General features: G+C 43.7%; 1 protein-coding gene across 1 annotated transcript; it reads right to left on the bottom strand.

Moving 5' to 3' along the window:
• Nucleotides 1-3,045: 3,045 nt before the first annotated feature.
• Nucleotides 3,046-15,636, bottom strand: LOC117834150 (uncharacterized). Its single transcript, XM_034713777.2, has 7 exons — nucleotides 15,548-15,636; nucleotides 4,420-4,812; nucleotides 4,246-4,333; nucleotides 3,782-3,930; nucleotides 3,628-3,709; nucleotides 3,176-3,259; nucleotides 3,046-3,069 (listed from the first exon to the last, which is right to left on the bottom strand). The coding sequence occupies exons 1-7, from the start codon at nucleotides 15,634-15,636 to the stop codon at nucleotides 3,046-3,048; spliced, it is 909 nt and encodes a 302-aa protein (XP_034569668.2).
• Nucleotides 15,637-17,027: the final 1,391 nt, after the last annotated feature.

Here is a 17,027-nt window from a genome sequence, read left to right as displayed (position 1 = left end):
CACCCCAAATCGTACTGCGTGTGTCTCTCTCTAGCCAGTATCTTGTTCCAAAAATGTACTTTCTTTAGTGACCGTATAATTCAGCTTCTAGTTAATAGAATTCCATTTCCATCCCAAAAAGAACTGGTCAAGAGCGAAACACATTATGCCCAACCAATAAAGGGAGCATATACGTTCTTTCTAATAAGCAAGCATTTGTTCCTCCGAATCATTATCATGCATGGTTTAGAATCTGCTTTACAACCTAGCTCATGGTACAAAAGGGTTGCTAATTTGTTACTCCTTTATCTGAAAATGTAGGTCGTTTTTTTAGTTTGTTTGTTTCCAATGGAACTTGTACGATTACTATGGGATTTTCTAAGGGCTGTCTCATGATTTATCCTTTTGCCTCTGTCAAAAAATATAAGATGCACTCTCTCCGTTTTGAAATGTATAAGGTGTCCTAGCAGGCAAGCATTCAAAAACTCGCAAATGTTAGGTACATTCGCGGATCTCACTACATGGACGGTGGCACGGTGCTGAGCTCATCATTGCTAGCTAGTTGCTACCACGCAGCACGCACGGCAACAAAAGCCTAAAAAAACATCATGCCCCTCACTTCTTAACAGTTCACGGTGCCATACCCGTAGTGCAGCGCGCGCTCTCCTTTTCTTCCCCGAGGCCCGAGCGCGGGAGCAAATGAAGCACGCGCGCGCCCGCTTCGCCATGGTGAACCCAAGCATGACGACAGCTTCGTCCCCGGCGCAGTTCGACCCTCTCGACCCGGCCGCCGATCTGCGGCAGCTGCAAAGTTGTTTACTGCTGCTCTCGATCCCGCTAATTATCAGAGTAATTCAAAGAAACTTCCCTAAAATTGCTCCAAAATCTTAAGATTGCTCCAAAATCTTATTTAGAGTAAAATTTTTTTACTTCTCCATCGCTTCGCATACATACGGTAACAGGTCCTTCCTCGGGTGCAGGGGAGATGGAACGGCCGTAACATGGCATGCCATTGGCAATGGAAATCCACGTGTGCCGACATGCACGGCTTGCCGCCGCCGCCGCCTCGCACGGCCAACGAGGGAACCTGAGCCTGAGCTAGCAGCAGGAGTAGCTTGCTTGCTCGAGAGAGTGACAAGCCAAGGGCAACGATGGAGGCTCAAGATTGCCCCGGCTATACTTCTCCAAGCTACGGAGTACAGTGGAGATTATAAAGTTTCAAAAAAAAACAGTGGAGATTATCGTCTCAGAGAGTAGAAGTAAAACAGTGTAGTGCAGACGATGCTACGGAACAGGGATCACTATGGGAAACCTTAAATTTGCCGAGTGTTTTCTTTTTGCCGAGTGTTTTTTCTCGGACACTCGGCAAACAAGCTCTTTGCCGAGTGCCAAGCCAAAAACACTCGGCAAAAAAAAAACACTCGGCAAATCGGGGCTTTGCCGAGTGTCAAATAAAAAACACTCGGCAAAGCCCCCTCTTTGCCGAGTGTCAAAAAAAACACTCGGCGAAGAGGGGGGTTTGCCGAGTGTCAAAAAAAACACTCGGCAAAGAGGGGGGTTTGCCTAGTGTTTTTTTTACACTCGGCAAAAAAATAATTTTTTTTCCTCTTTTCACCATAAAATTTTTTTCTACTCCCCACATACAACATGTGGTACTCCATGTTAAAATTTGGTATATTTTTGAATTTATTTGCTATATTTATTTAATTAATTGCATTTCAAGGGAATTTTCAGTATAAGTCAAATTTGAACTGCAAGTGATCCAAATTATGGAATAAAATGAGTAGAAAAATGATATTCATGTTATTTGGACCAATTTGGGCGAACTCTTCGAAGGACATAAATCTGTAGCAGATAAATGCAACTCATGTCAAAAAAAAAACAGAGAGCAAATTATCTTCACTTTAAATATCAAATTTAGTGACCAATAAACTGTAGATAGGCACTTGAACCATGATATGGAAAGGTACAAATGAAATGGCAAAAATTGGCATTACATAGAGGCCAAACCTTTTATGTACGTAGAGGCAAGCAGCAAATTGTAAGCTTGATCTTTGTATACAGTTCAACTTTATCCGTGTCAACAGAATTTTCTTGGATTATTGAATGAAAATAATCACAAAAGCATAGCTTCAGATCCTCTGCAGCCCTGAAAAGAAACAAAATTTAAATTTAAAACAAGCATTGGATGCAGTTAGAGAAAATACTCCAAAAAAAATGTGGCATCCAATACCTAAAGTAGTTACTGCAAATAGATACTGCAAGCTCTTTGTCATATGTCTTAATCCAACCATAACAAATGATCAAATGGGAAGTGCCTTTCAAATGCATCAATTCCACTTGATCCCTGAAGTACGATTTTCCATCAAGTTCTACCTGCACATACAAAAATGTTTTGCAAGTCTAGTCATTAATTCTAAAGGAATAGTAATGCAGCAGTCTGGATGTGCTTACTCCTTTAAAAATTTCATAAATCCATCCCTCAACATATTATCTTGGGAAGGGCCTAAAACTCCATCTTTTGGTGAGGCTGGTCCTCTATCTCCAGCTGTATTGGCTTCCTCTTCATCACCAAGATCTTTATTTGCCTCCCCACTTTCATCTTGTGTTACCGTGTTCTTTTTATCTTTTCTTCTCCCACACTTCTTCGCATTTTTCAAGCGGCGGGTTTCTTTCCTGCAAGTTATACAATATTTGTGCATAAACTGAAGTTTGGTAGCTTATTCACCACCATAGCAAGAAAAGAAAAACATACTGTTTTACAGCTTTCCTCTCATCTTCGATCAGATTTCGTTCATTTTCACGCCAGGTTACATTTATTGGACCAAAGGAGCTCGTCAGTAGATCACCATCTTCGTCAACCTTCAATCAAGAACCGCCAAAAAAAAAATCAAATGAGGTATTGAAAGCATGCAGGGTGTTAGCTAGTGAAGTGGATGATAGTCTAGGAGGTGTTTCCTGTGCATATATATGGATGCAAGTGATTAGAGCATTGGGTAGCTCAGAGGTTTTGTGTGCCTTCCATGGCTGCTAATGTGTCAGTTGGAGCGAGTCTAATCCTCTCTCCTAGATGTGTGTATGCTTGTAAATCTATATGCGTGTGTGCGCATGTGTGACAGCAGCGAGTGAATTTCAAGTAACATGGCAGATAAAAACACAAGTGAAAGAAAAAATGAGCAAATCCGGAATTACTTACCTTCTCCAACTTCCTCCACAGAGCATCAGGATAATTTTGCAATACGTCTTGAGCAGTCACTAGAACATGCAACATTCCTTTATGCTGCATGAACAAATTAAAATAAAAAATTGTAACCAAAATACACTTATTTATATGGTAGAGGGTGCCAACTGTTCTACAAATTTTTAGAAGAGCCCTCCATGAGTACAGATGGCAAGGAATGCTAAACTCAGATACAATACTAAGGCAAGAGCCTCAAATAAGTTCTTAATTGGTATCATATGAAGAATATTGTTGGATGACTTTTAATACATTTTTGTGATCAGATCTTCTTGTCCAAATCTGATCTTGTAGACCTTTGTACATGTTCGCTCTGATCTATAAATATATTATGGGTAGAGTTGTCCTTTAGCGCTATCCTACAAAGAAGTAATTAGGGGACATTCCTGTAGTAAGGAGAGATGCCATACCTTGTACAGCACATTGATTCTTTCATCCCTGTATAACAGACACACAACCCCTTCTGGGACATCATTACACAAATGAGCAAACCTGTAATTTTGAGAAAAATACCATTAGTACATAACGAAATAGTAAAGCAATGCCAATAGACTAAGGACATACCCATACGAAGTGAACTGGTTGTTCCAAATACTTTGAAGAAGTGACCATCTGTCAGTTTTGCCTTTGGATTCAGATTTCATCAACTCGTCAGCTTCGATAATCAACTTCGCAGAACTTTCAATGCCAACTGCTTCGCTGGTATCGGTATCCTGAAAATAAAAATGAGTTAGAGAGGGACAGTCGCTTTCTTTCTTTAGCAAAAGGAAAGACTGCTATCTGGAGCCTAATGTGATCTCACTTTTACAAGCCACAATGCCTCTAATAAAAGCTGTTAGGGAGGTAGATTGTGGTACAAATCCAGCAATATCATTTATTTATGCTGAGATAAGCACAAGGGTAAAGGAAATTCTAACAATGTGAAAAACAATGCTACACACATTTTTTGCATTTCCTATTAAATCCTGGCAATGATTTAGATATACTTCGCTGGGATGCACATGTTCGTATAAGTGTGTTTTTTATACCTGAGGGTTCATCAGCCATCCGTGATAAATAGCAATGCCCAAAGCATTATACAAAAGTTTATCCGAGGTTTCCTCAAAGTCGTTGGTCCTGCATTAGACACAACCAATAAACATCAAAAAGATATATGCAAGATATTGAACAACAATCTCAAAAGCGCATAAACACAAGCACACCTTGTGAATTTGGGATATATAGTGAATGTCTCGGAGAGGGAAACGATGACCTTCCGATACTCTGGCAAGTGTTGATCCACCTGAGCTCGAGTAAGTGTACCAAGCTTCACCAGTGTTTGCAGTCTCCTCACCAAACAGGTGTCTAGCAAATTCTCTATCATGTACTTTTCAATATACTTCTCACCATGAGCTTTGCTCTGAAATATGATTCCTTCTGGTAATTCATCTCCGAGGAGAAGAACATTGACCACTTCCACGAGGTGAGACCATCCACCAACATCTTGCAGAACAATGTGCCTTTGTTGACCAAGGAACTCAATTTCACGTGCCCTGTACTTTTTCTTAGAGTCTGCCATTGCTAAGGGGGGCAGGTCGGAAGGAGTCACGAGCAAGCTGGCCAAGTATAACAAAACAAACCAGAAATTTAGCTACAAATAACTCAATATCCTGATGCAGCAGACCACAAATCCTCTTCACAATGCCGAGATTATGTTACTGCACAAATTTTGCTCAAAAGGGAAACTAACCCAGACTAAACATGTCAGACCCCAATGGCGTCCTGAACGTCTGACAAAACACAACGCTAGGTTTTAGCAAATTGGCTATATGGAGTTAACCTAGAGCAAGAGATGGAACGAATCGACAAAAGTACCTTCCATTCTACCGGAGATGGCGGCGCCGACGAGGATTTGTGCGGCGGCTCCAAACCCTAGCGCACGGCCCCGAGAAGAGGAACGGGTGGCGCGGTAAGTGTAGAGGCGCGGCAGCCAGTGGACGGTTGCGGAAAGCTTGCGGAGCAGCGGCGACCTGTGGGTGGCCGGGCGCGGACGAAGCGGCGCTGGAGCGAATGGAATTCGGCGCTGCAGCTTGCTCCGCCCGCTGCTAGTCTGCTACTGCTAGGGTTTTAGGGTGGAAGCATCTGAGGGGGCTGGGGGACGGATTCGCTGCGTTTGTTTATCTTGTCCGAGACTGTGGGCTTGCCTGGGCCTGGGCCTTGGGGCTCAACCGACGAGGCAAAAGGTGAACGAAATCGAGGACACCAATCGAGCGAGAGAGAATAAAGAATGTCGCTGGTCGTCTCAACAGCCCAAATCGTCCTCAGGTTTGGCAGAGTGCAGAACAGGTGGGCCTTCGATAAAGAGAGAAGTCCATTTTTTTATAGAAAGAAGAGACGGGTTGGATTATATATATTGAAAACCAGTTTGACACCCAGCCCCTTACAAGGGTACGTATCTCTAAAAGAAAGAAAATTACAAGAGACGCCCTGGAAAGAAAAAATGATGCCGGCGGAGGTACTAATTGACGACGTGGCCTCTGGTAAAGAAAAAACACGCCGGTATCGGCTGAATTTTCACTATTGCGCGTGCAAGCTAGGGGCAAATCTAGCTCTATTTTCACCAGTCTTGGACGTGCCAATAAATCGGACATCGCTTTGTCACTGTCGGACCTGGTTATTTTCTAGTTTCTTCCCAAAAACTGATTTTTGGGATTTTATTTTAGGCATTCTTGAACTTACTATGGTAAAAATTGACATTTCCATTTTTTTAGTAAAATGTTAGATGAACGACTCGAGCAGGTAGGTCATGGCAAAAATTTATATTTCCAATTTTAAGTAAAATGTTAGGTGAATCACGCTAGAACGCACGGATCCGCAACGGATCAACTCGTGCGGCGCAGGCTTGGCCGATTTTCTCGGGTTCGTCGTGACAACCTATGAACATCTTTTCGGGAACGATCCTGTCGGAGATGGTACATCTAAAGTTGCTCTAAGATCAACAAGCCACTTAGAATGGCTCCATGCGATGTAGAGACTCAAGGAGAGCACAAAAAGTAGGATTTGGAAATAAAGTAAAGGTACTAGTATTTGACCGATTGATTGATTGGTGACCCTTCATATTTATAGAATAAGGAGGTCTTGCACTGATCGAAGATTGTTTACAAATCAAATCTCATATGAATCTCCAATCTTACTCGGATTAGACTAAAACCGGTTTAGCCGCTTTGGAAAATTGGCTTAGCACATATCAGAAACCAACTTAGGGGGTGTTTGGATCCCCGGGCTAAATTTTAACCCCTGTCACATCGAATGTTTGGACACTAATTAGAAGTATTAAACATAGTCTAATTATAAAACCAATTTCACAACCCCTAGGCTAAATCGCGAGACGAATCTATTAAGCCTAATTAGTCCATGATTTTACAATATGGTGCTACAGTAAACATTCGCTAATGATGGATTAATTAGGCTTAATAGATTCGTCTCGTGATTTAGCCTAGGGGTTCTGCAATTAGTTTTGCAATTAGCTCATATTTACTAATCCTAATGAGCATCCGAATATTCAATGTGACACGGACTAAATTTTAGCTGCAGGATCCAAACACCCCCTTAGACGGTTTTGCTCAGTAGGTTAGCTTAGTGCCAATTTTGATCGTCAACAAATCTGTCAACACGTCCATCCAGATGCATCTCTCGGTTGTTACGTGTACAGTGCCGTTAGCTTAACACGGCAAGAGAGTAGAGACTATACTAGCCGTACGTTGCATGTCATCCTAAGCAGATGGTGACAATAAAAAAATGCAATCCACGTGTGGGGAGGTAGAGGTCAGCGCTTCGTTTCAGCTCAATCAGTTCATAATCGAATCTCTCGAATCTCTTTTTTCTTTTGAAACGAACTAAGCAGAAAAGCTACCGATTATATTAAAAAGAAAATGAAACTGAGACTAAGCACAACAACCAATAGGAAAAATAACAACATCGGTCAGTGAATTGGAACATCAACACGTGCAAAACTCCAATACACTCTATCAGCATGTGCTAAGGTCCCGTTTGGATACCCACTCCTAAAGTTTAGCACCTGTCACATCAAATGTTTGGACGCTAATTAGGAGTATTAAACATAGGCTAATTACAAAACTAATTGCACAGATGGAGTCTAATTCGCGAGACGAATCTACTAAGCCTAATTAGTCCATAATTTGACAATATGGTGCTACATTAACCATTTGCTAATAATGGATTAATTAGGCTTAATAGATTCATCTCGCGAATTAGCACAGGGTTCTGCAATTAGTTTTATAATTAGCCCATGTTTAGTCCTCCCAATTAGCATCCGAACATCCGATGTGACATTGCTAAAGTTTAGCACCTAGTATCAAGCACCCCTAAGTAGGCATCGTCATCATGATCCATACGCAATGCCTAAATGGCCGAACCAAGACTGCCGGCCATCCATACGCAATGCCTAAATGGCCGAACCAAGACTGCGGCCGGGGGCACAAAATTAACAGCCAGTTTAGATTAACAATCTAGTCTAAATATTCTTGCAGCATGGCCCCCTCACCCACAGGAAGCAAGACGATGTTTCGCAGTAGAACTTGCATTGTTATTCCAAAGCTAGAAACATTTTTGTTTGCTTAGAGTTAACCTTGCTTCTGCGTCAAAAAGGCGTCAGCAGACAAATTTCAAAGAGCAAGCGTGCTTTTTTTTTACTTCTTCTTTTGCGATAAATTAAGTGCGTGTACTTGGATTTTTTTTTGAAAGAAACACACACTCCAACATGGAGATGGACAAATCACAAATGGTGTCAGCTGGTCCGGCAGGCATGCATGCGCATTAATTACTCGGATGTGCGGGTGTGTGACGGTCCAAGAGCAGCACAGACCGGCAGATTGACATTGACACCTTCGATCGGCACATCTACAGATCGGGTGTGTAGATTGCCAACTTACTGTGTTTTTGTGTTTGCCATTATAGGATATCTATGGTGCCAAACATTCTAAAGTTCAAACAATAATGATTTTTCTCTTAACAAAGTTTTTTAAAATAGTATTTGTGTTGTTAGTAAAAATAGAACATACATAGTCACCAGATTTGTCTTGAATAGCCACGAATAATAACACGTTCATAGCAAAGGGGTAAATTGTAACAGTAATAATTTGTCATCCCATCACATTATTAGTAATTTCAAATTCAACTTTTTTTGCAAAAAGGAAAATGAATATGTCATTCATGGAAGAGATTGATTGCCCTGGGAGTATAGACCAAACATGGACTCCCAAGTCCCAAAGAGTACTCTAGATACAGAACAAATAAATGCACTCCTGCGGTCCCAGTGTTCCGCTCACATGGACTGGGCTGACTGCTGGACGGCTGCCGGCTGCTGCTTGCCTGTTGGGTCATGCAGTGGCAGCAGTGCCTCTCGCAGTCCCTTTTGGCCTTTGCAGCATCGGTCTTTGGGTTTCCAAATAGCTCATCTTCTGCACCATGATCAGGTGCTGCCCATCCCCTCCCCTCCCCCCCCCCCCCCCAAAGATGAAAAGGCAGCAAATATCACACCACCCTGACAAAGACATCAAATATTTTGTAATTCCTAATTCATATTTGGAGACCAGATTGTGCTGTGAAAAAAGAGAGCAAAGAATATTGCTCCTATATACTCCAGTATGTATTATTAATGCGTTGATTGCAGAATGCAAGGAAGCATGCATTATATTTATTTATTGGAACACGAACCAGGCCTACGATAGAAATGGTTCCATCAGAGCAAGTTTAATAACGCAGCTAGCAAGCGGGCTGCAAGGTTTCTCTCAGCCTTTTCCTAGCCCACTCGTACAATGATTAGCTCTTCACCACTAATACATGGCCCACAAGTCATTCTCACAAAGTTTCTTGGTTCCTGTGCCTAAGTCGGCTGTAAGCTTATAGCCCGTTTCTCCTTTCTCACCTCTTCTCTCTCCTCCACATCAGCATTCAGCCAGCTTACAGCCCCTTATTATACTTGCTCTCAGAGTTGATATGAGTACACCGTTCGAGGAATATCTTCCGGCTGCCTGGAGCTCCAAATAAGCTTTAGCGCCCCCCCCCCCCCCGCCTCCCCCCCACACACACCCCGCCAAATGTTTGATACTGATTAGAAGTATTAAATATAGATTAATTATAAAATTAATTGCGCAGATGGAGGCTAATTCGCTAGACGATTCTATTAAGACTAATTAATTCATAATTTAATAATGTGATGGATTAATTAGGTTTAATAGATTCGTCTTGCGAATTATCCAGAACTTTTGCTAGTTTTATAATTAGTTATTTCTTCATTTTTTAAAACAAGAATGGCACACGCTGCTGTCATGCCATTAGTTAATTTATTTGTGGAATCTCGGTTTTTTTATAAACCAAAATTCCTTTTTGGCACCATCCATATACACTATAGTAATAAGTTTAGTAGAGATACATAGATATCCGGAAAGATTTGAACCCACAGCATCGTTCACAGATACTAGTAGTACTCATAAATAGCAGAAGCTAGTAGAAAATAAAGTTTGGATCGATATCGTATGTTATGTCTTGCATGTTGGAATATGTTGTTGTTAACGGAGGAATAAGGAAGGAAAATCCCTGTTTGAGGAATAACTGCATCCCTGTAGGAAAATGCCCTGGAGGCATGGCTGTTGGACCGCAACAACTACCATTCTCGCCTGCGCGCTCCATCAGCAAAAACAGTAGATTTGTCACATGTGGAAGCGCAATGCATGAGCACCCAGCGGCGGGGGGACATGACATATTGACAGGCCGGGAGCTCGCCCCGGGGCGTCTGCGACTCTCTCTCTCTCATCCGGCGCGTAGCCTAGTAGATCAGCTCTGGCATAACCAGCTGCACGCGGGGCAGGAGCTGTCAGGCATTAAGTGCGAGCCATGTCAAGGTTGATTTGATTTTGAACGCACACTGAAGAATGTAAATGAGATTTTCCTGGATGAACTACTATGCCTAATTTTTTTGGTTTTCAAGTTCTTCTTTCAAGCACTCACGCGACGAGGCGAGGAACCTGCAGGGCATGCTGCCTGTACGCTTGGCGCACGGCTGCACGGATCTCGGAAGAGGTAGTGCACGGAGCGGTAGCTCGGCTCCGGAGGCAAATGATTGCCGCTGGATCGGCTTTTCCATGTGGCGCATGGTTCGGCAGCAGCGGCCGGGGTCCGATCCGGGGACACACAGCTAGCGCGCCGGTGCGAGCGGCACAGCGCGGCGATCGAGGTAGAGGTTGGGCTGCACGAGGAGCAGAGAGTACGGGCGGCTGCTTGCGCGCGTGCGGCTAGAGGCCAGAGTAGACGTGCGGCGGATGCGATGTTCCCGCGGCGTCAGCGATCTGGTTTGTCCAAGATGGCGAGCACGGTGCAAGTGGAACACGACGAACGTGAACTCATTCTGCCAGTTCAGGGGTGCACCGTGCACGCCCGAGAAGCGTCGCTCTCAGGCCCCTGCCTGGCGATGCGGAGTAGGGCAAGCTCCAAATTTGTGGCTCGTGACGTCATCCTCTTTCCCAGCCAGCCATCGCCATCGCTTGCGGTCGGAATTTGTGGCCGCTTTTATATTAGGGTGGATCAAACGACATTTCCTTGTCCAAGGGCTGCACCTACCTTGCCACACACCTTGATGGTTCCCATGGGCAGAAGCCGTAGCAGCAGCATCGGCTTCTAGCAGTGGCGCTTCTGCTTCCGCCACGGCGGCATCAGGAGCAGCCGGTGGCTCCCGCTCCGGCGGCGCGAACGGGGCATCGACGTAGTAGACCTTGAGGCCGGTGTCGCCGTGCACCCAGTTGAAGAATCATCTTTTCTTCTGGAGCGGGAAGCAGATGAGCGCATCCTCGCCCCTGCGCACGAACTGGCGCGTGTATGTCGAGGCGGATGCGGTCGAGGAAGTTGCTCCGGCGGCTGGGCCCGACGCGGACGTCGTGGAGCACGGCGACCTCGAGGCTCGAGCGACTCCCCCGGGAAGTTAAACTCGAGCACCTCGTTCCACGCCGGGTTCCACCTTGCGCGTCTTCCGGCGCTGCCCGTCGAAGTCGGTGCGTGCGTATTACGGGCTCGACGTGCCCGTGCCGTCCTTGGGCTTCCCGCGCTTCCACCACCTCGGGCCTGTTCGCTTCAGCTTATAAGCCGGTTGAAAAGTTGAAACGGCTGATTTGTTGTGAGAGGAAAATACTGTTTGGTGGCTGATAAGCCGGCTGAATAAGCTGAAGCGAACAGGCTCCTCCACGATCAGCTTCCTCGCCGTCCTGCCATCCAATAGGCCAGTCGGCAGTCGACCAGCTGCCGATGGAGCACCTCTCGGCGATCCATCTACCGGTGCAGCCACGCCGAGGCACCACGGAGCTTCAGCTGCTTGGAGCATTGGAGCTATAGCGAGGTGTGTCAGTGGGTGGGCTTGTCTGTGTCTTGAGAACTTAAAAGTGAAGTGTTATAAATAGAGAATGTTCGATTGGGAGAGAATTTCATGGCACGCGGTTTAGAAATGATTAAGAGGAATAGTTGCTGATGCTAATTCCTTGCCTAATCTTTGCGTGAAGAATGGATTAAAGCAGCTGACTTTTGTATTGTTAAAGAATGTTAGTTATTCTTGCTATAATAAAGATTACATGTGTGTAATTATTATTCAATCCCCTTTCAGGAAAATGCCTATGAATATAATAGTGCGTCGACAATTATTTAGTGTGCCAAATCACCACTAATATGTTTGGATATCAGTTAATTCTTTTTCTACCATAGTTGTATGTATATATATGCTCCGTTGCACTGCTGGAATTGTAAAATGTGCCAGGGAGGCACGAGGCACGAAGAGGCCGAAATGGATTCAAAGGAAAATTGAGAGGTACAGAACTACGTATTGCAGTTTACATTTCCAATTTGACCTCAAATCATGTGGCCTTAACTCGTGGTCTTTCTTGACTTACACTTGCATCTTTTATGTGTTTTATTTATACTAATATTAAATCAACTATATATAGGTTCTATATTTCTACGTTTGGTATATCATTGCATCTTGCATGTGTATAGAGTTGAATTTGGATCTTACTTTATTGTTTGCGCGACTTCATCACACCTTGATTTAATCTGATCTCAAAAGCCATGGATTGGGTATCATGGTCGTCATGGGACCGTGGTGTATGTGGGCACCCGCATACGAGGATAGGATGGATGGAGGTGGCAAGTTTATGGGTGGCTGGTGCGAGGCTTCCCACCAATCGAATTCCGACCAGTAATTTAGTCCCCTTTAGGCATTCGCACGGACGGGCCGTTTCTTCCGGTCCCCCTTTCGATCTGTCTCAGCTAGCCCCCGTGCAGGAAAAAATAGAAAAGAAAAAGGTTTTGAAAAAATTATAAAAATTCAAAGAAAAACTTGTGAACAAAATATTTTAAGAAAACCAAAAAGTTGACAGCCAAAATTGTGCATAAAAAATACGAAAATAATTGCAGAACAAACTTTTCCAAAATGGAAAAATTTGAAAACATAACTTTGGAAAGCAAAAGGTTATGAACAAACGGTCTGTTCGCTTCAGGTTATAAGCCGGCTGAAAAGCTGAAACGACTGATTTATTGTGAGAGGAAAATATTGTTTGGTGGCTGATAAGCCGGCTGAATAAGCTGAAGCGAACAGGCAAAAGTTCCCAGAAAACAGAAAGTTAGAGAGAAAAACTCTGCAAGGAAAAATTGAGAACGAGTTACAGGATCACATTATCAAACATGAAAAAATAAAAAATTTGGAACAAAGCGTTACAAACAATTCCATCTTAGCAAAGACCATTCAAATCTTAAAAGAATTGCGGCCAAGTGAAGCACATAAATACAGAATACTACTAAGTCCATAGTCCAAGAAGTTTATCCTTACCTCCTTATTGTTTTCTCATTATTCCACCAGTGCCCCGGGTTGAAGATCAATACATCAGCATCCTTCCACTTACCCCAGTCATACATCCAATCCATGGCATCCACTCGAATCGTGTACTTAACAATCTCAGGGGCTCCAGCTGGAGCACGACCTTGAAGGACTACAAAAGGGGATCTGTAGTATTCCACAGTGCAGTTGTAGTCTCTAAAGTTGAAAACCAAGAAACCCATGGTTGAACGAATTAGTCTCCGGCTGCCAAAATGCTTTTATAAAAAAATGTATTCATGATAACTTTGTTTATGTCCAAAGTGTGATCAAGGCCCTGCATAAATCAAATAGGCTAGCCTTCTTCATTAAGTTAGATATCTCGAAGGCCTTTAACTTGCTAAGTTGGATTTTTCTCCTAGAGGTCTTGGAAGCGCTGGGATTTGGACAAAAATGGCGAGATTGGATATCAACATTGCTGGCCACAGCTTCATCTAGTTTGAGGTTTATCAGAGGGACTTAAGGACTCCACCAAGTTGATGCAGAATGTCTCAAAACACTAGTCACATTCTTAATCTTTCTCCATTCACACATAAAACATTTTGTAAAAATATTATCTATCTTAGTTTCCCACTCAATGTATTGTTCAGCATCTATACCATCATAAGTAGGCGGGGAAGCAAGAATAGATTGACTTGCGGAAGGAGTTGTAGCAGCAGCAACAGTAGTACTGCGTGTCTCAAGCATATTTGTTGTCTCAAGTCGATGAGTGTTGTAACCTGACATTGTTAGTAGAAAAGAAGGAAACACACAAGTATGTAGTTTCCTAGCATCTACTAGGATGTGGTTGGGGAGTAAAGACACACACTCTCAAGCGTCTTACACCGTCATACAAGTGTTCTTATCAAAGAAAAAGGATGGTACAAACAGTGGCCGGTTCGTGATACTTACTAAGGGGGCGTGAAATCACAATTGCAAGGGTCAAACTTATGCTGAACAGAAGTATATATGTGGATCTTGGGAGGCTATATTTAGTAGCAAGGATTAGCAATAATTCAATTCAAAAATTGCAAGACTGAAAATTACTCCCAAGCTAGTCTATGTCACCGGCCTAAACTTGTCTCGGACCTAGTTCAAGGAAGCAACAATACAACTCAGCACAAGAACTCAAAAAGGTGCAAGCACTTCTGAATTTTGCTCTTTTTTTCTCTTCCTTTTCTTTTCCTATTTTCTTTCTTTTTTTGTGGTGCCGCTTTTTTTTTCTTTTTAGCACCTCTTTGCCCTTTTCTTTTGTTATTTTATATCTCAAGAAAGTGCCGCAAAGATAATTACAACTCAAATATATGGAACTGAATAATGAGCTAGCTCAATAGCACACATTCAGAAACTAGGCACGCCAATGCCAAGGACAGATTACTCAACCAGATTTCTTCTCTCCTAGGAAAAAGACAAGCCTATGTTCCCACACGCTCTTCAAACCAATCTGCAACTCTCTGTTTTTTTGAGGAAAACCAATCTACAACTTGAGCAGCAAGCACGTGGCGCCAAACAATTAAGGATTGGAAAACAAATCTATGCGCCACCAGCTAACACATGAACACTGACTCAAACCAAGACCTTGACTCGAGTAAACCAACGAACACGTTGACATTGCCAGGGACTAAAATTCAGAAAAGCAAACTGAAAAGAAAAATTGTGAGGCACAAAAGGAGTTATATATAGGACAGCGGAAACACAATGAACAAATATTTTTGTGGGGCAATTTTCTGGAGTTTTAGGACGATAGCACAAACTAGCCAGGGTAAACCCGACAGTAATACCTGAGTCTCTAATTACCATTTGATATAGCACTAGCCCGATCTTTCGTCAGGTGGGATAACTCTCGATTTTGTGGAGATGTAACACACGCGATCCGACTTCTGATCAATAAGATCTAAACCCTGCAATCGTAGCACCACGTCTCCTCTAGTTATCAACCATGCACAACACGATGGACCTCGCCACGAAGGCTTTTTCTGCAAGCGAATCAAAGAACACAAGCAAGAACGTGAAGAACGCAATCTGAAATTGCAGATGTGAATGAAGCAATATAATGGATAAAAGAGTTCAAGCCTTGGTATGAAAGGACTAATCACCATAGTCGAGAAGAATAAGAACGGGGTCTTGAATCACAGCAAAAGGACTTATCGCCATAGTTACAATGATCAAACTCTCTTGGAAAAATTAGTTTGGTAGCACCGAAAGAATACAGTTTCCGAAAAATACCATCGAAACATTTCCGTTACGTAAAATACCATCGAAAGAATGGACGTTACCTTGATCTAGCATTCCATCGTGTTTGGCCGTTAACGTCGTGAACCGGTGGCGACGGGTGTCTGTCGTGCCGCTCCCGGCTCCTCCCGTCCCTCCTCACCGTGCTCTTCCGAGTCTCCCGTGCCCGCGCTGCGCGGCTCATGCTTTCCCAGGCCATCTGCGCTTACCGATTCCCCAGCCCCGCCATGGCTGCCTCCCCGACGCCCTCGTGCACTGCAGCCTCCTGCAGAACTCCAACCCCATAGCCTAGCTCCATGCGCCGCTCTGCAACTCCTTGCCCGCCGGCTCGCGTCGTCCACTAGCGGGTCCCTCGCCCACCGGCCACCGTGCAAGATGCGTTCCCACCCATGCTCGGAGCGCTCGGAAAGGTCGCAGGCTCGCTCTTGGTGCCCGGGATCGCCACGCCGTGCGGACCTCAGCCTCAGCTCATCAATGAAGTAGAGCCTTCCCAGAACAACAAAATTTCAGATTTTTTGTTTCCTTACTCGTTTCTTTAGGACAAGAATCCACTCTCTTATAATCTGTTGTGCATGCTGTTGAATCCAATCTATCATATAAAGTCGGCTCTTTCCCCTCTTTTTTGTTTCCTTGTCGTTTCTTTAGGACAGCATAAATACGTGTGCGTGGATCAATGCTGCAACATATTATTGTAGAGGTCATTTAATAGCTATCGCTCCGGGCTAATCTAATGTCAATCTGATATGATCCAATAGGCGAACCTGACGATGAGCCTTTAAGTCGTCCTGGCTTTGTGGTCGACGACTAGGACCTCGAGTCAGATGAAGCCCTGTGGGCCTTGTATGAGCGCTGGTGCAAGTTTTGGGGTGAGGAGCGGAGCCGTGAAGAGATGCAGCGTCGCTTTGACGCACCGTGCCAACAAGAATGGCGGCAAATTTGAAGCAAACATGTTTGCTGATGGGAAGCTAGCTGAGCAACGATGGGTGTGCCTATGGAGGTTTTTGACAGGGTGCCTTACTCCAAGTCACTTATCATTGGGAGATCTGGTCACAGGCTGATCTTCAATAATAAATAAAAGGCTCCGAGGAAGAGGATTTCAAAGATCCTCTTGTTTGAATTCCCGTCATCTGGAAGACTCCTTGAATAATCAGGCCTGCATGGTGTGGTTATTTGTGTAAGGTTATGCTTTGGAACCAAAGTTGTGTTATGCCTGCTTTTGCAGGTCTTGCATGTCTATCATCGTGCTTGCTTCTGCAAGTAGTTATGCTTATTTCTACCAGGTTTTTTCAAGTCATGCTTGCTTCTGCAGGTCATGCATATGTATTATAATCAATGCTTGTGTAATGGTACTCGTAATTGCTGTTATGTTCTAAGGCAGGGGCCATCCAGATGTTAACACAATTATGTGTCTATCTACCCGTTCCGTTTTCTGTGTATGCTGTTACATGTTCTCTAATCTTTTGACGTTCTCTATTCCATAAAATGACAATCTTATTTTTTGTGCTTTATCCACCCCCACCCCGCTAAGCAGATCATGGCTTACTCGATCGTCCAGCATCAATCTATTCGATAAATGGCTCTGCAGGTGTGCGACAGTGCGAGGTCAGGATTGTTCAGGGCAGGGAATTTGGTGATAAATAAGATTGGAGAATTCAATCAGAAAACGCCACGTCGACCAGCAAACTTAGC

The sequence above is a fragment of the Setaria viridis genome, chromosome 8 (genome assembly GCF_005286985.2).
Source record: "Setaria viridis chromosome 8, Setaria_viridis_v4.0, whole genome shotgun sequence".
In the NCBI taxonomy this organism is placed as follows: domain Eukaryota; kingdom Viridiplantae; phylum Streptophyta; class Magnoliopsida; order Poales; family Poaceae; genus Setaria; species Setaria viridis.
The sequence above is the reverse complement of the archived record's forward strand: the minus strand, read 5'-3'. Positions and strand labels throughout refer to the sequence as shown.

What these genes read in the sequence shown, in the direction of transcription:
- LOC117834150 (XM_034713777.2), bottom strand. Translation starts at nt 15,636, where the DNA reads ATGGAGCTAGGCTATGGGGTTGGAGTTCTGCAGGAGGCTGCAGTGCAC. An exon ending in GATGGCTGATGAACCCTCAG is followed by an intron (nt 3,931 to 4,245) that starts GTATAAAAAACA and finishes TTTTATTTTCAG; the next exon opens with GATACCGATACCAGCGAAGC. An exon ending in TGTGGAGGAAGTTGGAGAAG is followed by an intron (nt 3,070 to 3,175) that starts GTAAGTAATTCC and finishes ACACGCATATAG; the next exon opens with ATTTACAAGCATACACACAT.